The following is a 21,238-nucleotide window of genomic DNA, read 5'->3' on the forward strand; positions in this document are numbered from 1 at the left end:
AGGGTCTGGAATGGACGCACGACTGCAGACCCCAGCATCCCCCAAGTCCCAGCCCATCTCCTCTCTCCCCTTGTCTTCTCCAGCTCCTCCCAGCACCCCCCTCCTCCGCCCTCAGGGAGGCCCTGGTGCCCACTGGTCACAGCCTTCGTTGCCCTCTCTCCTGGCCCCCATCGTGCTGTGGGGCACCAGTGTGCACGGCTTGCGGTGCTGACGTGACCGCTTGTGGGTGTGAATCTCAGCCTCCCTTCTTTGGTCAGGCAGTGGCCTCACTGTCTTTCACAGAGGTCCCGGGGAGCTGCCTGTCCCTTCTGCTCCTGGTTCTGCCAGCAGCAGGCCTATCCCTGGAATGGTTACCAGGCACTGCTTCCTTGATTTGTTCTAAGAGGACTCCTGCGGCTTCGTTGACCCCTCCCCCATCCCTGGCAGTGATTCCTGAGGGTTCCTTTGTAACCCTTAGTGTCCCTTTTATCTAAGGGTGGCCTCTGGGTCACGTGAGCCGGTCCTGGGGGTGGAGGTGGGGGTGTAACTAACGCCAGCAAAGGCTTCGGCAAGGTGCCTGGGGCTCCTCCCGAGCCAGAAGCAATGTGAGCTGGGCAGGGACCCGGGGAGTTGCAGGCAGGAGGCAGGGAGGGGCCCGGGAGCCAGACCTGGAGCCCAGACGGGAAGCCAGCCAGGAGCGCCTCCGCTGCAGAAGCAGCTCTTCTTGCCCAGGCCTCACGAGCTCTGCCCTAAGGTGACTGTGGAGGTGATGGGAAGGAAGCTCAAATTTCCAGCTTAGGAACAATCCCCTACATATAAGTCCCTGTCCTCAGAGGCCACCAGGCTATCACCTGAAACCCAAGTGGAAGGAAGACCTTGTGAGTCCCGCCAGCCGTCCCTAGAAAGATGAGACCAAGCCGGTGGAAGGGGGTAGGGCTGGACTGAAGAAGGGACCATGTCCAGCCTCTCTTCCCTGCTTCTGTCTCACTTGGAGCCCTTGGAAGTCCAAGACTTATGTCAAGAAGAGGGACCTGGAAGGTGTTTATCAGTGTCCCCAACCATAGATGGGGAAACTGAGGTCGGGACAGACAAGGGACCCAGGACCCTGGGGGCAGCAGGAGTCCATAGGCTCCCCTCCCAGTGAGCCTTTGACTGAAATCATCGGCAGGACGGGAGCGAAGGATCAGGAGGAAGAGGAACAGATGGCCCCATCTGTGGTCCGCGGTGACCTGAGTCCCGTCTTGGAGTCCAGACTCTCAGGCTTCCCTCCGTCCTCCCCCAAGTAGCTCAGAGTGGCCTGTGAGGCCAGAGTAGGTATCAGTGAGGAAGTAAGCGCAGGGGCCAGGGAGGAAGAGATGCTCATCAGATCGAGGGACAGGAAATCAGCTGCCGCTTCCTGGCTAGAGATTTGAGACGGCAGGGCCCTCTCTGGCCTGTGTGCATGTGCAATGTGGAGCTTGCAGACAGATGCTGATGTTGACGGACTCAGGGTCCCCCATGCACACACGCAGAGCCAGGACGAGACACTGTGACAGGGGTCCCATCTTGGCCACAGGAGGCCCCTCATCTAAAGAGTAGACTCTAGAATCTCACCTGCTCATCCTCATGGTGCAGCCTGGCCAGGATGGGGGTTCCAGCCTTGAGGGCCACCCCTGAGGCAGGAGATGGGCAAGACTGCCTCCCGGAGCTTCCTTGTCCAAGGTGATGCTGGATCCCAGCAATCCCCAGGCCTCCAGCTGCTCTGGGTCCCACTCAAGGACCAACCTTGCCCTTTTCATCAGAGTTCCAGGACGTTGGAAGGGACGGAGAAGCCCCCCACTCGCTGCCCACCCTGAGCCAGGCTGAACCTGCCATGGGCCTTCTCGGTCAGGCACTGTCCCTTGGGCTGGGCCATGGACACCCAGGCTGCCGGGGCCCCCGCGGGACTGGGTGCTTCCTTGGGTTTCTCCCAGTGGGCCCGCTCAGTGAGGGCCTCCTCTTTGACGATGACTGGGAAGCCTAAGTGGTTGCGGGGGATGACTCCAGTAAAACAGGAATCAGTGTCTCCTGGAATGAGCTGCAGAGTTGTCCCAGGGCCTACCCCCCATCTGGCCCACACCTAGCATACACACAGTCACGTGCTCTGCTTCAGACCTGGCCCCTGAGGTCTTTGCTTCTACCTGCATGCGGTCACCTTTCTGTTCTAGCCAATCCCTTCTCCGTGTCTCCCTGCAACAGCTGAGGCCTAGCTCCTCACTTTAGAGGCTGAGACCCAAAAGGATGCTCCGAGCCTTCTGTGTCCCCCATAGGCCCTCCGCTCAGACACATGCCTCCTTACCCACATGCCTGGGTCTGCATCCCTCTGCCTTTGGGGCCTCAGCCTAGGCCTGACCTGTGACTCGGTCCCAGCCCCACCCCACCTCTGAAACTGCGGGGAGTAACCAGGTGACAAAGGGGGTGGGGTGGCTGGTGTCCCAGCTGGGATGAGGGTCTCCCAACCAGTGCCTCTGGGGACACTCACCCCCTGCCCCCCACCCCCCCCCCCCCAGCTCCCCTGCTCATCACTTAGCAAGAGGTGCATGAAACCCGACCTGCACTTTCCTGATAGCATCTCTGGGTACCGGCCTCCCTCTTGACCCCAGCTCCTCAAAGGCCCCACTCGGGCTGGGAGGGAAGTATGTTTATCCCAAGAGGACGGCCAGGAGCGCTGGGGGGATTATCTCCCCAAGGTTGCAGGTATAAAGCCGCCCGCGCACCCTGCTGTTCCTGGAGAGGTGGGCAAGGATCAAGGAGTGCCAGGCAGGCTCCTGGGGACGGACGGGCAGGGGCAGGGGGCGGGGGGGGGGGGGGGCACCATGTTCTATGACTGCCTCTTCTCGGCTGCCTGTCAGCGTGAGTACCCGCCTGCCCCCCACCCCCCACGAGGACAGGGAGGCTCTGACAGTGGCAAGGGAGGAGGGGGTGTCTGACAGCAGGCCGGTGAAACCTTGGGTCACTCCTCTCACCAGCTTCCATTCCTGGGAGGGGGGGTTGATGGGGTCGGTCGTGGTCCACAGTCCTGCCTGCTGGGCAAAGGAGTTCATCTCCCCAAGCCTCCACTGCATCTTGGCTTGTCAGTCAACCCTTCTGGACACCCTGACTTCAGGACAATGAAGGTGGGGGGGGGGGGGCTGCTAATGAGTGTTAAGGATTATAGGTCCTTGTGGCCCCCAGCCCACTCCAATGGGCAGTCTTGGGGCTGGCCAAGGGCCAGGCAGGATTCCTGGAGAGGCCTAGCCCCATCTGGAGCTGGCTTCAGGCAGCGGCATCCATCTCGACGGCCTCAGGCTCAAGGTGGGGGTGGAGGCAGCAGGCAGAGCTGACCTGGTGACCTTTCCCTACAGAGGGTGCCATGCGGGCCAGCGAGACTGTGTCAGAGGCCAGCCCAGGCTCCACGGCTAGCCAGACCGGAGTCCCCACTCAGGTGGTTCAGCAGGTGCAGGGCACCCAGCAGGTAGGACATGCCCCTCCCCCAGGGTGGACAGAGGCTGTGGCCGTAGCGACCTTGCTTCCCCCTCTCCCAGTCCTGCTGCTGGAACCATCTGCTCACCTGTTCTTATCAAGGTGCTCACTGCTAAAAAAAAAAATCACTACCCCTCCACCTCGCCTTTCCCCCACCCCGGCCAGGCTTCCCTGGGGAAACCAATCTGGTTCAGGTCCTTCCTCCTTTCCCCACAGCGGCTACTGGTCCAGACAAGCGTGCAGGCCAAGCCGGGCCACGTGTCACCCCTCCAGCTCACCAACATCCCGGTGCCCCAGCAGGTAAGCGCCCCGCCTCTGGCCCCACCCCCGCTCTCAGAGCCTCCCCAGGGTGTAGAACCAACCCCCGTAGCCTGCTCGGATCTGCCCGCACCAGCCTTGAGGATGCGGGGCCCTACCCTGAGGTGGCCAGTGAGGCTGTATCAGTCAGGGCCCATGAGGTAAGAAGGAGCTGCAGGAGTCATCTTAACAGGGAGACCTGAGGATTGACAGTGGGGAACACGGCTGGGGGGTCCAACCCTTATGTTGCAGAGCAGAGAGCCCAAAGCCAGTTAGGAATCAGGAGCCCAGCGCCAGGAGCAAGTGCATGGTGACCCTGGGGGCTGCGAGGCTGCACGGCGGCCGCTGGGGCCGGCACAGATGGGGACAAAGTCCCGCCTGGTTTCCAGGGTGGGAGCACATGTTGAGGCCCACGGAGTCAGGCTCCCTGGGAAAAAACTTCAGCTCTGCTGAGTATGGGCTCCAGGACCTTGGGCAAATGCTTCTGCTGTCCTAAGCCTCGCTGTCATCCTCTGTGAAATGCAGGAGCCACCTCGCATCGGGACTGTCGGGGCAATTCTGGGAGCCCGTGGGCACGCAGCGCTAAGATAACGCCTGGTTCAGCACATTGATGTTGAGTCAGTCAGTCGTGTCTTACTCTTCTGCGACCCCGTGGATTGTAGCCCACTAGGCTCCTCTGTCCATGGGATTTCCCAGGCAAGAATAGTGTAGCGAGTTGCTGTTTCCTTCTCCAGGGATCTTCCCGACCCAGGGATTGAACAAACCCACATCTCCTGCATTGGCAGGTGGGTTCGTGACCACTGAGCCGCCAGGGAAGCCCCTGGCACACACAGGTGCACATTAAGGACACACAGGCCAGGGATTTCCCTGGTGGGCCAGTGGTTCAGACTGCGCTTCTGAAGCAGGGAACTCGATCCCTGGTCCAGAACTGAGATCCCACATACCTCGAGGAGGGCAAAAAAAAACCCACACACACACAGAGGTCATTGTCAGTGAACTATGGTCCTCCCTTCTCGCTCCAGGCTCTCCCCACGCAGCGTCTGGTGGTGCAGAGCACAGCCCCAGGCGGCAAGGGCGGCCAGGTCTCCCTGACAGTGCACGGCACCCAGCAAGTGCACTCACCCCCCGAGGTAGGTGCTGGCCCCTTCGGCCATCCTCCCCACCCCTCTCCCCAAAGGAGCGAGGACTCCCTCCTCTGAAGTCCCCGTTGAGCCTGGGCAAGAGGGGCTCGGCCGCTGGACTCTCTGCTCTTCTGGCTCTGAGCTGAGTTTGGCTCCAGGAGGAGGCGCCTTCTCTCCTGGGCCAGAATGGATCTCAAAGTTCCAGCTCTGGGCACTGCATCCCAGGAAGCAAAAGTGGCCCTCTTCCAACCATAGTGTGAATACTGAGGACCTCTAATTTCCACGTGGGTGTGGAGGCAGGCGACCTGTGGATGGCTGGGAGGATGGGTGTCAGCAGTCGGACTTTGAGGTCCCAGGCTCAGCCATTCAGTCCTGGGGGACTCTGGACAGGCCCTCAGAGCCTTCTGAGCCCAGAGTTTTCTAGGCAGGAAACAAGTAATGAAACCCACCCCGCATCTACTTCCCATGACACAGGGCTGATGGGGGCTTTGCAACCAGCTCACCTAGGGTCAGCATTTGCTTCCACCACTCACAACTGTGTGGCCCTGCTCATGTCCCTTCCCATCTGCACCTTCACAACTCATCTGGAAAGTGGGGACCCCCTGACCTAGCCTTTCTCACCTCAGGGCTGTTGTCCAGCTGATGATGGAGGCAGCTGGGAGCTGCTGAGCAGAGGCCAAAGTCCCCACCCTCCTCGCTGGGGAAGACAGGCCTCCCCAGCATCTCTGGGCTGAACTCTGAGCCTTGCCCTGGGATCCCTGGAGCTGCGGGAGGGACCAGGTGTCTGGATGCCCGGGACTTTATCAGCTTAGGTGGCTGGGAGATGTCCCCCCCTGGCCATTGTCCTCCCCGAATAGCTCTTGGGACAGGGTTTTTTCAGGGCCCGGCTGCCCCACACACTCTCTGTGCCTCCTTCCCTTGCAGCGGTCACCAGTGCAGGCCAACAGCTCCTCCAGCAAGACGGCCGGGGCCCCCACGGGCACGGTGCCGCAGCCGCTGCAAGTCCATGGCGTCCAGCAGAGTGTCCCCGTCACCCAAGAGGTGCCAGGCCAAGGCGGGCAGTGACAGGGGCGAGGGGTGCCGGCCCCGCGGCCTCTGCATCCTCCTGCAGCTGTTTGCTGGGGTGGTGGTGGGGAAGGCCCATGAGAGACGAGCCGATGGGGTCCAGCCCCAGCTGGCCACCCGGGCCTATGGCAAGCAGCTCTGCTTCTCTCCAGACTCTATGTTCTCATCTAAATACTGGCTTCTGCTCTGAGGGCCAGGGAGCTAGGTGGTTGGGGCTGTAGTGGAAAGCACCTCAGACTGAAGAGGCACTGGAAACAGCTTTGAAAAACAACCTTGGCGTCTCCAGGCCCATTTGCCTGGAGGCAACCCCAAGGCCAATTCCTGGCTCACCCCCAGGGGGCTCAGGGAGAGGCCTCAACCTGTTAAGTCCATGCCCAGTCTTCCAGAGGAGGCCTCACTCTGAGCTGCCAGCTACCATGGCCAGAGCAGGTTATAAGGCAAGGGTTGTCTGTCATCTGGTCATTACCAGTGTGGGGGGAGGGGGTGGTTTCCAGCCCCTCAGAAAACCAGATGAAAGCCATAGATCCTCTCCCTGGAGGAACGCAGAAACTCCACCCTGAAGGACTCAACAGATACTCTCCGGCCAGGCACCACAGCCCCTCGGAAGCTCTAGCCCTGGGTTCTTCACTCAGCTGCTCCCCGCCTCCCAGCCTCTGTCCCTCCCTCTGTCCTGAGGGTCATGCCGGCATCCCCGCCATAGCATGGAAGTGAGGACCTGCTAGATGCCGGGGTGCGGGATGACCCATGTAGGGGTGGAGAGCAGGGACCCCTCCTCGGTCAGCTCCAAGTTCACCTCCCAGTCCTGCTTCCTGTCAGCCTCACCTGGTAGAGCCTGGGTTCCACATGGCGCCCAGAGTCAACCTGGTGAGGAAGCTGGAAGCCACGTGGTGCGGGGCCAGCAGTGAAGAGCTGGAGAGAGGCTGACGCCAGTGCTGGGGACAGGGTGGCACTTGAGGACAGGCGGGCAGCCATCCTGGCCATGGCTGTCACAGTCTGACTTGCCTTTCGCTCCCTGCAGAGGTCAGTGGTTCAGGCCACTCCACAGGTGCCCAAAGCTGGCCCCGTGCAGCAGCTCACGGTGCAAGGACTCCAGTCGGTCCATGTGGCTCAAGAGGTGTGTGTCTCCCCAACATGCCTCTGGGCAAACTGGGGCTCAGTCACGTGGGGTGGCGGGGGTGGGGGGGTAAGGTGCAGGCCCCTCAGGCCGCAGGGAGGGAGTGGAGCCCCCCTGGGAGGGGATCTGGGTCGGGGGAGGCAGCTGGAACCTTGAGAAACCCAGCCCCACCCTGGACTCCAATTCCAACCATGGGCCTCAAGCCTTCCTCTTTGCCAGCACCGGGCAGTTCAGGGCCCAGGCTTTGCTAAGAGAGAGCTCTGGATTGTCCCTTCCCTGACACCGGGTGGGGGTCTTCTGGTCGGGTTGCTGCCTAGTGTCAGCAGCCTGGTGGGCGGTGGAGGCCTGGAGACCCGCCCGCTGCCGGCCCGGTGACCCCTCAGTGTCTCTGTTTGTCCTCCAGAGCTCAGGCAGTCAGTTTCCCGCTAGGAAGGCAGAGCAGCAAGAGCCCTGGCCCACGCCGCCACCGGAGCCGCCGCCGCCCCGGCCGCCCACGCCTGGGCCCGGGCCGGGTGCGCTGGCCCCGGAACCGCCAGCTTGCCGCGGGGAGGCCCCGCAGCTAGGCAGCCCCGAGCCGCTGCCGCCCCATTACGAGCCGGGCGCCGAGCAGTGGGTGGAGCTGGTGGGCTTCCTGCCCCCGCACCTGCTCCTGCCGCAGCAGAAAGTGGTCCTCGAGCCACTGCCCGGGCTGCCGGCCCGAGCCAGCCCCGACCAGAGGGTCAGGATCCAGAGAGTCCCCCAGGTGCTAGTGTTCGGCACGGCCGCCACGGCCCTCAAAGTAGGTGGCGGACGCACGGCGGGGGTGCGAGGGGCGGGCGGGGGCGGGATCCGCCGGCCCCGGCCCGCGCCCGGCCCCACAGGCCCTGTAGACCCCACCTTCATCCAGACAGCCTGGGGACCCATCTCTGACTACCCCCTTCACCCACCAAAGCGGGCTCCAGGTCCCAGACTCTGCCCCTACAGACTGGGATGGGGGATGGGTGGGGGACTCAGGCCCCGCCCGCTTTGTCAGTGGCTCCAGACTCTGGCCCACCAATGGGGCCCCACCCCTGGCCCCGGCTCCGCCCATCGCATCCTGTGCACCGGGCCTAGGCCCCGCCCCCATAGGCAGGGGTCCCTCCCTGATGCAGGCGCCTACCCTGCAGCCATGGCTAGTTCCGGGCTCCGGCTTACACGTCAGGCTTGTACTAGAACTTGGCTCTGCCAAGTTCAGCTTTCATGCCCGCAGTAGGACCCCGACTGGGGTCCCCTCCTCCCACCTCACCTCAACCCTACGTTTGCTGTCCGCAGTCCAAGAAGAGAGGCCTGGCTTTTCCTGACACCGCTGTGCCTCCTTTCCAGCCCTGTCCCTGTCCAGGGTGTTCAGAGAGCCCCGAAGTGCAGCCTCCCAGCCGGGGACCCGGGAGTCCCTGCAAGCTTGGCCAGCTGCCGACTGTGAGAAGCAGGAGGCGGGGCGCCAGCCTGCCCCTGACCCCCCGTGTGCCCTTCCTCCCATGCCAGGTGCAGCAACTCCAGCAGGTGCCAGTCTCACACGTGTATCCCAGCCAAGTGCAGTACGTGGAGGGCGGTGATGCCAGCTACACGGCGAGTGCCATGTGAGTGGGCCAGGATGGGGGAAGGGACAGGAGGAGAAGCATAGGTCTGCTCAGGACCCCTCCCCGGGACTGAAGCCCCAGTCTCCAGCAGACCAGCTAGCCTTCAAGGTGAAAACAGGCAGTGGGTGCTCACCAAGGGGAGAAAGCAGTGAAGCAGAGGGGGCCCTGGCATGTTGGGAAAGGCATTCCAGCATAGCATCGGGCTTTGGAGTCAGGTGGGTCTGGTTCTTTGCAAAAAACAAAAAAATATAGACTTCCCTGGCAGTCCAGTGGTTGAGACTGCGCTTCCAATGCCAGGGGCGCAGGTTCAATCCTGATCAGGGAACTAAGATCTGACATGTCCCAAGACATGGCCTGAAAAGAAACTGCAAAAAAGGAAAAGAAGTTTACCAGATAAAATTTTTAATGAGTAGGGAATGTTAAATAGTGAAAAAGAAATCTCCTTTACTCCTGAGCCTCAACCCTGCCCCAGAGGAGATGCTGCGCCCCATTTCTTTGCTTCCTCCCTGAGATAGTCTGAGAATAGAAATTACCTGCTTTGTGTGTTGAGAAATAGAGGCAGCATGTTCTGTCCCCTATTTCTTCCCCTGCCACATATTTCAAAGTTTTTCATGTGAGTCCCGGTTACCCTCTTTAATCACCATGTGTGACTCCGCTGCTCAATCGCAGCATAAATGTCATATGGCCAGTCACGCCCAGCTAGCATGTAGACGACTTCCACTCTCTGGTACTGTACACAGCTCAGCCTCAGTACCTGCCATATCAGGCATATGTCAGCCCCAGGCCTGCCCTAACCCTGGCTCTGGCTCCTTGCTGGGGGTCCTCCATACACCACCTTCTGTCTCCCCTTCTCCACAGTAATAATTCCAGGAGTTATTCTAGTTGTCAGTTCAGCTTCCCAGGGGGCGCTAGTGCTAAAGAACCTGTCTGCCAAGGCAGGAGACTCAGGAGACACGGGTTTGATCCCTGGGTTGGGAAGACCCGCTGGAGAAGGGCATGGCAACCCACTCCAGTATTCTTGCCTGGAGAATCCCATGGACACACGAGTCGTTTGAGTTTGGGGAAGTTTCATTGACTTTCTTTGCATTTGCCTGATGTCTTTCTCATGTCCCAGCCACCTGTCCCTGTGGGCATGACACTGGGGGTGGATCAGCTCATGGAATGACTTGATCCCTGGGTCCTGATGCTGTGGGTGTGGGGCCCCGGCCCCTGAGTTGTGGTCTGCAGCATCCAGCGACCTCATGGTTCTGTTGCTGTATTTCCCGCGGTGCCTGGCTCTCATCTGTGCAGGGGACCAGTGCTGGTGGGACCACAGAGGACATTCCAGAGAGGAGCCTAGCTCCCGAGGGCCCCCAGGGGCTCTTCTGCCTCTCCCTGGTCTGTCTTTGGCTTCTGATTCAATTCTTCCCTCTGTGACTGTAGTGTGTGAGTGATCACAGAGAGTCCACTGTTACCATCAGATTCTTCTGCTGTATGACTTTCCTGAGGGCACCGTATCTTCTGTCTCTCCCTCACAGGGGGTTATTTCCACATTTCCAGCCCTTTGCTGGTCTGGATTCCTGCTCTGACTAAAGCCACACCCCCTGGGCTCCTGTCCATGGCCCTGTTTAGCTTGTATCCAGGTGTTGTTCAGTCGCTAAGTCATGTCTGACTCTTTGCAAATCCATGAACTGCAGCACATCAGGCTTCCCTGTCCTTCACTGTCTTCCGGAGTTTGCTCAAGCTCATGTCCACTGAGTCAGTGATGCTATCTAACCATCTTAATCTCTGTTATCCCCTTATCCTCCTGTCCTCCATCTTTCCCAGCATCAGGGTTTTTTTCCAGTGAGTTGGCTCTTCGTATCAGGTGGTCGAGGTAGATACACACACTCAGTCATGTAGTCATTTGGCAAACAGTTGCCATAGTAGCATTTTCTGAGAGCATGTGTTGCAGGTAGGGTGCTGGGCTGGTTTCGGTTCCTGCCAAAGAGCGGGTGGCAGGGGCACTTAGCAGCACTGGCTCAGGTGTCACACTTGTGGAGTCACTCGTGCCGTGGATGTGGACTATGTAGATGTGTGAACCAGGGCACAGTGAACAAGAGCTGCATCCTGGGGTCTGATGGGTGACGCCATACACCAGGAGTGACCACGCCCCCCCACCCCAGTCGCTCTCCTTGCTGCCCTGGGAGGCCCATAGGACTTCTGTCTCCAGCATCCTTCAGCACCTTCTGGGCCAAGGACACTCCTGATGGGCCTCCCTCCCTTTCTGGGTCTTAACATTTTAGCTTATGTTTTTTATAATTACTTTTATTTTATTTATTTAGTTTTGGCTGCGCTGGGTCTTCATTGCTACGCGGGCTTACTCTAGTTGTGGCAAGTGGGGGCTACTCTAGTTGCAATGCACAGGCTGCTCACTGCAGTGGCTTCTCTCGTTGTGGAGCATGGGCTCTGGAGCTCCCAGCCTTCAGTAGTTGCAGCGCCTGAGCTCCAGAGCACAGGCTCGATAGTTGTGGTATATGGGCTTAGTTGCACAGCACAGTGGGATCTTCCCAGACCAGGGCTCAAACCCATGTCCCCTGCATTGGCAGGCAGCTTCTTTACATACTGAGCCACCAGGGAAGCCCAGCTTATGTTTTCAAGTGACTAACACATTGTGCGTGCGAGCCAAGTTGCTTCAGTTGTATCTGTCTCTTTGCGACCCCACAGACTGTAGCTCACCAGGCTCCTCTGTCTGTGGAATTCTCCAGGCAAGAATACTGGAGTGGGTTGCCATTTCCTTCTCCAGGGGATTGAGAGGGCTCAAAAATCAAACCTGTGTCCAAACACATTTAGTGAGGTGGCTGCCCTCTGTCCACACACCCTCCACCCCGATGAATGGCAGGTACAGATAATGAAATGCCATGCGATCTCTCCCTTCTTCCCAAAGTGTCATCCACACCCCTCCCTGCCTCTCTTGTTCACCTAATGGAACATTCTGGACCTTGTTCTTTGGTGGGACCTCAAGACCTTCCTCCTCTCTCACCCCCACGTAGGATTTTATCAGCTTTTAACTTGACATCCCAGTAAAGATAGACCACCCCTCCATGTGACTCTTGCTATGATTTGCAGCCTTGAGTTCATGTGACCGAATAGTTGGTGACCTCTCCAGGGCAGGATGGGTCGCTGGGTCAAAGCAAAACACATGTGCACCTTAATAGTCGCCGCTGACCAGCCCCCCATGGTGGCAGCCAGTGGATTTAGAAGCAGAGCGCACTCTCTTCCCCACCCACTTCCTGCCTCGTGTGCCTTGGTACCTGCCACCTTCCAGAGTGCCCTCAATTTACCTTTGCACTTGGCTTCTCCTCTGGCTCCCTTGCTAGGACATTAACCTCCCCCGGACCCCAGGGTGGGACCTTTTCTCTCGTGTCCACCATTGGGTCCAGCATACTTAGAACAGTGCCCAAGCAGGCCTTCAACAGTTGTTGGTCTTTTTTTTTTTTTTTGGCTGCACCACCAGGCTTGAGCAATTTTAGTTCCCCGACCAGGGCCCCCCCAGCAGTGGGAGCGAGGAGTCCTAACCCCTGGACTTCCAGGGAATTCTCTTCAGTAGTTTGTTTTCTGAGTGACTGAAGTGTTTAGGCCGTTGCAAGTCACTCAGCTCTTCCAGTCCCAGTTCCTCAGGGCTGAAGCCGGGATTCCCAAGTCACGGGACTGCTTTGAGGATTCAGTGAAGAATTGCCCATCAGGCACTTGGGGGGATGTGCAGTGCATGGGGCTGTTGCTGCCCTGCCCCGCCTTCCCCCCCCCCCCCCCCAATTGCAGGGCGCCCCTCATTATACCCCTGGGCCACCCAGCTCTTATCCCCTGTCTGCCGCCCTCTACCTCTTTCGTAGCCGCTCCAGCACCTACTCGTACCCGGAGACGCCACTGTACCCGCAGACGGCAGGCACCAGCTACTACGAGGCCGCGGGCACGGCTGCCCAGGTCAGCACCCCTGCCACTTCCCAGGCGGTGGCCAGCAGCGGCTCTGTGCCCATGTACGTGTCTGGCAGCCAGGTTGTCGCCAGCTCCACCAGCAGTGGGAGTGGAGCCAGCAGCGGCGGCAGCGGCAGCAGCGGCGGCGGCGGCGGCGGCGGCGGCGGGGGTGGGGGCGGGGGTGGCGGCAGCGGCGGCGGCGGCGGCGGCGGCGGAGGCGCAGGCACCTACGTGATCCAAGGCGGCTACATGCTGGGCGGGGCCAGCCAGTCCTACTCCCACACCACCCGTGCCTCACCAGCCACCGTAAGTGCCGACCCAGGCCCCAGAGGAGGCAGGGTGGGAGGGGGCCCCTGGGCAGGGGCGTCGGGTGATGGGCGCCGGCCACCGTCCCCAGGAGGCTGGGTAGCCTGGTGCCGCGGTGCTCAGGTGAAGAGGTCCTGGGGTTGACTCCTCACTGTGTGGCCTCAGGCAAGTTCCTCAGCCTCTCTAGGCTTCAGCTAATACGCCCGAAGCTCTTGGAGCTATTACCCAAGGAAGTCTCATTGAGTCTGATAGTAACTGGTGATGGCGGATAGATAGCATGGGGCGGGAGATGCAGGCACCACCATGCCAGGAGCTACCCGGAGCAAGGATCTGTGCCTGTCCAAAAGGCACTGAGATAAACTTCCCGTGCCCAGAGCGGCTCTGTGGAACAGCCCTAGGGGCTAATCCTGATGGGGCTTGTCATCAGCTCTGTGACTGTGGGTGGGGTGTCCCGGCGTGGTCCTTGTCCTCCAGGAGCTTGAGGTCTGAGCGATGGCTGCCCCTCATGTGTAACTCCCGCTCTCTGCCGCGGCCACCCATTGTGGTCATCATTATCAAGACCGAAACTTTCTCAGAAGACAGCACCTCTCTCGGGCACCTGGGCAGCCTGGCTTCTAGTCTGATTTTTTTTAATGCTGGTCATGACCCCCATAACTGACTTCATGAGCCCCAAGTGGGTTCTGAAAATGTGCTCCCCTAGATCCGTACTGTCTGATAGAACATCCTCCAGTGATGTGTTCTTTGCTTGCTGCCTACTGTACAGGCCTTGGGACACATGAGGCTATTGAGTGCTTGACATGTGAGTTTCACAGTCCCAGAGACAGAGTTGTTGTTATTTTTTTATTTTAGAATTTTTAAAAATTACTTATTTTTGGCTGTACTGGGTCTTCATTACTGTGCCTGGACTTTGCCTAGTTGTGGTGAGCAGGGGCTATTCTCATCGCCGGGCACAGACTTCCGACCCTCGTGGCTTCTCCTGTTGCGGAGCACGAACTCCGGAGTGTGCGGGCTTCAGTAGTGTGGGGCACAGGCTTAGTTGCCTCATGGCACGTGGGATCTTCCCGGAACAGGAATCGAACCCGCTTCCCCTGCGTTGGCAGGTGGATCCTTAACCACTGGACCACCAGGGAAGTCGTGGAGTTGTTTGTTTAAAAAAAACGATCTTGAAAGAATTATGGTCACAGAAGCTGCAGAGATCCCCGTGGACCCCTCACCTAAGTTACCCCACTAATTACAATTTATGTAACTGTAGTACAGTATCTAACTCAGAAACCAACAGTTGGTGTTATATGGGGGTATCTACTTCTGTGTCTTTTTATCACATGGGTAGATTTGGGAAACCACCATCAAACTCAATGCAGAACTGTCCTGTCCCCACAAAGATCTCCCTGGTGCTAACCCTTTAGAGTCTCCCTTACCCTCCTCCCTTCCAGCATTCCTGACCCCCGGCCATCACGAATCTGTTCGCAGTTTCTCTAACACTGTCATTTTGAGAATGTTCTGTGAATGGACTCATACTTGACGTGACCTTTTGACACTGGCTTTTTCCATTCCGCCTACATTCATTTAACAGCTCTCCACAGCTAGTGGTGACGGCCTGGGACAGCACAGTTCTAGAGAGTTCCACTGGATTTAGTTCCCATGGGCAAGGGTGACATGACACCCTCTCCGGCATGGCTGTCAGGATCACAATTGGAAATAAATAGAGCACTTAGAGACGAGCACTTGAGAAATGGAAGCCATTCTTAGCATTCTTCCGATTCTTCCGTCCCCCTCGGGCCCCAGGTCCAGTGGCTCCTGGACAACTACGAGACGGCCGAGGGCGTGAGCCTGCCACGGAGCACCCTGTACTGCCACTACCTGCTGCACTGCCAGGAGCAGAAGCTGGAGCCCGTCAACGCCGCCTCCTTCGGCAAGCTCATCCGCTCCGTCTTCATGGGCCTGCGCACCCGTCGCCTAGGCACCAGGTGGGGCCACCTGCCCCTGACAGCCCCCAGTGGCCGCAAGGCCCGCCCTCACCCTGTTTCTGAGGTCCTCCACTCCCCTCGTCCATTCACTGCTCCCCAGCCCCACTGGCCTCATCACAGTTCCTGACACTCACATGCTCCTGCCCCAGGGCCTTTGCACTGTCCGTGCCTTTCCCCATCTCCTGACTCAAATATCCCCTGGCCCTCCTAACCTAAACTTCAGCTTTTCCCTACCTCCCTGGCATCCACCCCACTGAGTTTTTCTCCTGAGCACCCATCCAGCATGCCTTTCATGTTACTTCTCACTTCTGATCTGTCTTCCGATGCTGAAATGCACACCCCTTGAGAGTGTGGGGGCTGCACACAGTAGTTGCTTAATCATGGCCTGTGAGTCAGTGAATTCACAGAGGAAGGAGCAAGGAGCCCTTCCGTGAACCCACCCTTCTCTGCCTCTCCTTTGCGATCCCCCCACACCTTTCTGGGCTGAGCCCTGCTCTTCTCTTGGTTCCAGCTCCCAGTTCACGTCTCAGTGTGACCTCATTCACGTAGGCATGCATGTAGAACCTTGGGCAGAGTACCTCGTCTCTCTGTGCCTCCGTTTCCTCAGCTATCAATCTAGGATGCTAGGAGTACCCTTCATGGGGGAGAGATGAGGAACACGTGCATTCGCATGTGCTCAGTGCTCAGAACAGTGCCTGGCAAATTGTGAGACTAGCAGTCAGCAAAGACCTGCTAAGTGCCTGCCCCAGACTTGGTCCTGTCTTCACAGAGCTCAGTCTGCAGGTGGGGGCCTCTCCTGGCCCCCATAGCCCCCATGGCTTCCCCAGCCCAGCACCCCGAGCTCTGTGGAACATGGGTCACACCCCCGGGCTCTGTTTGGCCCCCTAGCAGAGAGAAGGTGGGTGCGATGTAAAGTTCCCAGTGGATGATCGGGGGCCACCCCCAGCCCAGCCCTCACCCTCTGCCTCCCTCCCAGGGGCAACTCCAAGTACCACTACTATGGCCTGCGCATCAAGGCCAGCTCGCCCCTGCTGCGGCTGATGGAGGACCAGCAGCACATGGCCATGCGGGGCCAACCCTTCTCCCAAAAACAGAGGTAGGAAGGCGGGCTGGCTGGGTGCTGGCAGGCAGGGACGGACGTGGCAGCCTAACTCCCCATCCCATTGCCTACCCATCCTTCCTCCAGGCTGAAACCCATCCAGAAGATGGAGGGCATGACCAACGGCGTGGCCGTGGGGCCACAGCAGGCCACTGGACTCTCGGACATCAGCGCCCAGGTCCAGCAGTACCAGCAGTTTCTGGGTGAGGGCTCCCTGCACTCTCGGGCAGGGCCCAGGGCAGGCTGTGCAGCCCCCAGAGAGCCAGCAGATGGTTCAGTTGCCTTTCTTGAACCTCATCACCCCAAACTGGTCATGGGGGAGCTTGGTAGCCAAGTGGTGCCAACTTAACAGGATCCCAGGATGAGGCTGGAAGGGGCTCACGGTGTCTCCTCTGCCCCCCAGATGCCTCGAGAAGCCTCCCTGACTTCTCAGAGCTTGATCTCCAGGGCAAAGTGCTGCCCGAGGGCATCGGACCTGGGGACATCAAGGCCTTCCAGGTCCTATACCGGGAACACTGTGAGGTAGTGCACCTGGGCAGCGGTGGGGGTGAGGGCGCACCATGCTGCCGCCCGGCCCCCTCGAGCATCTGGCCTCCCCAACAGGCCATCGTCGATGTCATGGTGAACCTGCAGTTCACACTGGTGGAAACGCTCTGGAAAACCTTCTGGAGGTACAACCTGAGCCAGCCCAGCGAGGCGCCGCCGCTGGCTGTGTGAGTGCCCCAGGGGGAGGAAGGGAGGAAGTTGGGCACCTTGCGAGTCTGCCCTCAAGGCTGGGGTGGCTAGACCATGCAGGAGCCAGGGCTCCTCTCTGACCCCCACAGTTTGTGGGGCCCGCCTCCAGAGTGTGCCTGGGTACCAATCTGATGCTCTGTGTGTGGGATGGCGGGCCCCACCGAGCCATTCCCTCCCTGCAGTGGCTAGGTGCCTGGGTCCCCACATGCAGGATGTTGAGATCCCTCTCTGACCCTGGGGGCAGTGAGGCCTGTATCAGCCTGACCCCGGGGGTTTTCAGGAGGCAGAGGGTACCTGCCTGAGCCCAGGGTGGGGTGAGGGTGCTGTACTCTTCTGACCCTGGGTGCAGGTCTGTGGAACAGCCTCGTAACACCCCGGGCCGGGTGGGTGCCCACAGGCACGATGAGGCTGAGAAGCGGCTGCCCAAGGCCAGCCTGGTGCTCCTCTCCAAGTTCGAGCCCGTGCTGCAGTGGACCAAGCACTGTGACAACGTGCTGTACCAGGGCCTGGTGGAGATCCTCATCCCGGATGTGCTGCGGCCCATCCCCAGTGAGTGCCCGCCTCCGCCCCGCCCCCACTCCCCGTGCCCCACCTCCCCCCCCCTCCAGTCCCCACCAGCCCTCCTACCTCCCCCAGGTGCCTTGACCCAAGCGATCCGGAACTTTGCCAAGAGCCTGGAGAGCTGGCTCACCCACGCCATGGTGAACATCCCCGAGGAGATGCTGCGGGTGAAGGTGAGGGTGTGAGGTGGGGGGTGGAGGGGCCAGCTTGGGCCCACAGCTTCGGGTCCTCCCTCCTGCTTGGGGGGGTGGGCAGTGGGCCTCAGCTACCTCTGCCTGACCAAGACAATAAGATGCGTCTCTGTGTGTGTCCCCTCAGAGTGAGCTCTGGGTGTTGTCTTTACAAGCCAGCTTCCTCAGGTGCCCACTTCTGACACACAACCCGTTTGTGGTATTTCTGTATGCAACACATCATCTTAAAAAAAAACCAAATGCAAACTTGACGTAGTTCTCTTCAGAGAGCTTCAACAGAAAGTGCTTTAGATGTTCAGAAAGAGATAAAATCTTAAAAAAAAAAAAAAAGACACCTATAAGGAAACAGAATAACGGCCCCCTTCGTCAGTGCTGCACATTCACTAACTACCAAGATGTTTGGAAACAGATGGGATGGGCTTGCTCTTGAGCAAAAGGAAAAAAGAAAGAAAGAAAGAAGAAAAAAGCTTTTAAAGTCCTGAAAATGCTATTAAGACTGGATGTCTGAAGAATGACCCCTGGGGTCTGCTGGACAGAGGGCTGGGCTTGGTCTGTGGAGAAACTAGAAGCTGGATCCAGGGGGAGTCCTTCGGAACTGGCAAGCTTATGTATTCATTTATTACACACACATTTACTGAGCACCTGCTGTGTGCTTGGCCTGGTTCTAATTACTGGGAGCACAGCAGTGACCAAGATGGACAAAACTCCAGCCCTCCCGGAGCTGACATTCAAGGGAATAATAATCCAAACAGAATGAAGCAGGTGGTTATGGAAGCGGTGCCCTTTCTGGGCAGTGCCCTCCCATATCTTCTTGTGTGCTTTGATGAAAAATAATAGTGTTCAGATACACTGATTTTATTTTTTCTTTTGGACGCATTATTTGTGTGGCTGATGACCCAAAGTTTAAAAATCCTGATCCTTTTATCTCCCAGCAAAAGCAACAAGGTTTTTTCTCCCTTTTCGGAGAAAGAAACAGGCTCAAAGAGGTCACAGTGGGTGGGGGAAGGGACCTGAGTGGGCGGGGGCAGGGGTGAATTCCAAGAAAGCCACAAGCCTGGGGCCCTACAGGTGGCAGCGGCCGGCGCCTTCGCGCAGACCCTGCGTCGCTACACGTCGCTCAACCACTTGGCACAGGCGGCGCGCGCTGTGCTGCAGAACACCGCGCAGATCAACCAGATGCTGAGCGATCTCAACCGCGTGGACTTCGCCAACGTACAGGTGAGCGCCGGCGGGGCAGGCGATGATGAGCGCGGGGTGGCCAGGCGGGGCGGGCCCCGGGGGCGGCGACTGATTCGCGGGCACCCGCCTTCCTGCTCTGTCCCAGGAGCAGGCTTCGTGGGTGTGCCGCTGCGAGGACCGCGTGGTGCAGCGACTGGAGCAGGACTTCAAAGTGACGCTGCAGCAGCAAAACTCACTGGAGCAGTGGGCGGCTTGGCTGGATGGCGTCGTGAGCCAGGTGCTCAAGCCCTACCAGGGCAGCACCGGCTTCCCCAAGGCCGCCAAGCTCTTCCTCCTCAAGTGGTCATTCTACAGGTGCGCCCCGGCTGAGGGGGAAAGTGCTCGTTTTGGAGGCAGGGCAAAAGGGGGCCAGAGATGGCCCCGCCTCTTCGAGGAGGGTGGGGCCAGATAAAGCCCCGCCTCCTTGAGGGAGTTGGATGCCTTTTGAGAAGGCCAGGACTCTGTTGGAGGTGTGTGGGTCTAGGGCCCTCCCCCCTCTCTGATGGACGCCCCCCCGGGGAAATTTGTTCGGGGCTGGGTGGTGGTCGCTGCGTTTGCTCAAGCCTGGTTCTTATGGAAGGAAAGTGGGGCGAGAGGTGGGTCTTGGCCTGAGGGTCTCCTGTCTGTCGCCGCCTCCAGCTCTATGGTGATCCGGGACCTGACCCTGCGCAGCGCCGCCAGCTTCGGCTCCTTCCATCTCATCAGGCTGCTCTACGATGAGTACATGTACTACCTGATCGAACATCGTGTGGCCCAGGCCAAGGGCGAGACCCCCATCGCCGTCATGGGCGAGGTGCGCGCAGCGGGACGCTGAGGGCACGGGGCGGGGCGCCCCTGGGCGGGACTCTCACCCCTTTTCCTCTCCCCACCTTCCAGTTCGCCAATCTGGCCACTTCTCTGAACCCCCTGGACCCGGACAAAGGTAGGTAAAGCCAGGACCTGAGTCCGGAGGTCGGTACAGGGGGGCTGGGATGGAGGAGGCGCCAGTCGGGGCGCCGCGTGGGGGCCTGGTGGCGCGGCCGCCCCGCGCTGAGCCAGGCCCGGTCTGTGTGCCCCAGACGAGGAGGAGGAGGAAGAAGAGGAGAGCGAGGATGAGCTGCCGCAGGACATCTCTCTCGCGGCCGGCAGCGAGTCGCCCGCGCTGGGCCCCGAGGCTCTGGAGCCACCGGCCAAGCTGGCGCGGACAGACGCGCGCGGCCTCTTCGTGCAGGCACTGCCCTCCAGCTAAACCCGCGGCCTTCCCCGCCCCGCCCGCCCGCCCTCCCCCACCGCCCTTCCTCGCCAGGGTCCTTCACAGCTTCTGTGGCTTCGCTGTCACCGCTCCAGCTTCGGCCAGGGCCAGGAGGGGGCCTCCAAGACAGGGAAGGCTGGGGGGTCCCTGCCCCCGCCATGGGGCCCGCACAATCACAGGGCCGGGCGGAGCCGCAGCTGCAAACACTGACACAAAAGACGTGCCTTAAGGAACCCGCCGCAGTGCCCAGGTGCCCCCTGGGGCAGCCAGCTTGGCCCCTTGGCCCCAAAGGCTGCATCATCTCTCTCCCTCCCTCCCCCAGCCCCACCCCCACCACCCCAGGGGGCAGGCAGGCAGGCCCCCTACCTTGCAGAACTGTTAACTTATTCAGCTCGCTGGCTTTGCACAGCCTGTCCTGGGCCCAGCCCTGAGCCCCGGGTGGGCGCAGGTGGGCATCACCTGGGGACCCACCACTGTCGGCAGCAGCAGCCCCGGGACCCCTCCCTCAGTAACCCCACCGCTTCCCCCTCCTTGGTATAAGTGCAATTAAAGCCGTGGGTGTCGCATCTTCTCCAGCGCTGGACCCTCCCGCGCCCCACAGCCCCAGAGGCGGGCACTGCCCAGCCTGGACGGGGGGGAGGGCAGAAGGGGCACCATCTCTGGCTTCCAAAGAGCAGCAGGCTGGGCCGGGCGATGAGCCCGGAGGGGCCTGCTGCAGGCAGCGGGCCCGGAAGTGCCCACGCCTGCCCCGGCCGGGGCTGGGTGCTCCGCTTGCTCGTATCCAAGCCCCTAAGCCCCCTTTGCCGCTGGTTTGTAATGGAATCTCCACGCTCCTACTTAACCCCCACCTCCGCTCCTGGAGACCGTGCTTCTCCTCCGTGTGTGGGACCTCTGCCCCTCCCCACCCCCCACATGACTATTGTGCGATTTGTGAGCGGAGTCGGTAACTTGTTGGGTTTTTTTCCAACCATCATGGCCTTATCTGTTCCGGTTTTCTCAGTGTTTTCAACCTGTGAGATAGATGTTTATGGCAAAAAGCGAAAAAAGAAAAAAAAAAACCTGACCTATTGTATAAAAATCACTATTTTGTGTGCTCCGCGTGCTACAGCTTTTGGGAGTGGTTTGCCCACTCCCTCTCCCACTCCTCTGGGCCTCCCTTCTCCTGGCGGTGAAAGTGTCCACGCGTGTGGTAGTCTAGTGTGCCGAGCTGTTTTCTATCTTTTTGTAGTCTTTCTTAAAACACAATAAATTCCACTGTCATATTTGGCTACTGCTGACTTGCCGGGCTTTGGTGGGAGCCTGGGGGCTGGAGGGGGGCCAGCTGGACCCCGAGCTCCTGAGTAGCA

General features: G+C 59.6%; 1 protein-coding gene across 1 annotated transcript in view; it reads left to right on the forward strand.

Moving 5' to 3' along the window:
* The window catches only part of RFX1 (regulatory factor X1), a 33,772-nt gene extending 12,620 nt beyond the window's left edge, over positions 1 to 21,152 (forward strand). The window contains exons 3-21 of the mRNA XM_061150116.1: positions 3,342 to 3,451; positions 3,676 to 3,759; positions 4,779 to 4,886; positions 5,802 to 5,918; positions 6,961 to 7,056; positions 8,557 to 8,651; positions 12,503 to 12,890; positions 14,676 to 14,857; positions 15,834 to 15,953; positions 16,044 to 16,159; positions 16,360 to 16,478; positions 16,560 to 16,669; positions 17,089 to 17,240; positions 17,328 to 17,425; positions 18,512 to 18,661; positions 18,768 to 18,976; positions 19,301 to 19,454; positions 19,538 to 19,583; positions 19,720 to 21,152. Coding sequence (XP_061006099.1) covers positions 3,342 to 3,451; positions 3,676 to 3,759; positions 4,779 to 4,886; positions 5,802 to 5,918; positions 6,961 to 7,056; positions 8,557 to 8,651; positions 12,503 to 12,890; positions 14,676 to 14,857; positions 15,834 to 15,953; positions 16,044 to 16,159; positions 16,360 to 16,478; positions 16,560 to 16,669; positions 17,089 to 17,240; positions 17,328 to 17,425; positions 18,512 to 18,661; positions 18,768 to 18,976; positions 19,301 to 19,454; positions 19,538 to 19,583; positions 19,720 to 19,889 — 2,624 coding nt within the window. The 3' untranslated portion in view covers positions 19,890 to 21,152. The remainder of the gene's footprint in view (positions 1 to 3,341; positions 3,452 to 3,675; positions 3,760 to 4,778; positions 4,887 to 5,801; positions 5,919 to 6,960; positions 7,057 to 8,556; positions 8,652 to 12,502; positions 12,891 to 14,675; positions 14,858 to 15,833; positions 15,954 to 16,043; positions 16,160 to 16,359; positions 16,479 to 16,559; positions 16,670 to 17,088; positions 17,241 to 17,327; positions 17,426 to 18,511; positions 18,662 to 18,767; positions 18,977 to 19,300; positions 19,455 to 19,537; positions 19,584 to 19,719) is intronic.
* The last annotated feature ends 86 nt before the right edge of the window (positions 21,153 to 21,238 follow it).

This window comes from Dama dama, chromosome 9, assembly GCF_033118175.1.
Source record: "Dama dama isolate Ldn47 chromosome 9, ASM3311817v1, whole genome shotgun sequence".
NCBI classification, from domain to species: Eukaryota; Metazoa; Chordata; class Mammalia; order Artiodactyla; family Cervidae; genus Dama; species Dama dama.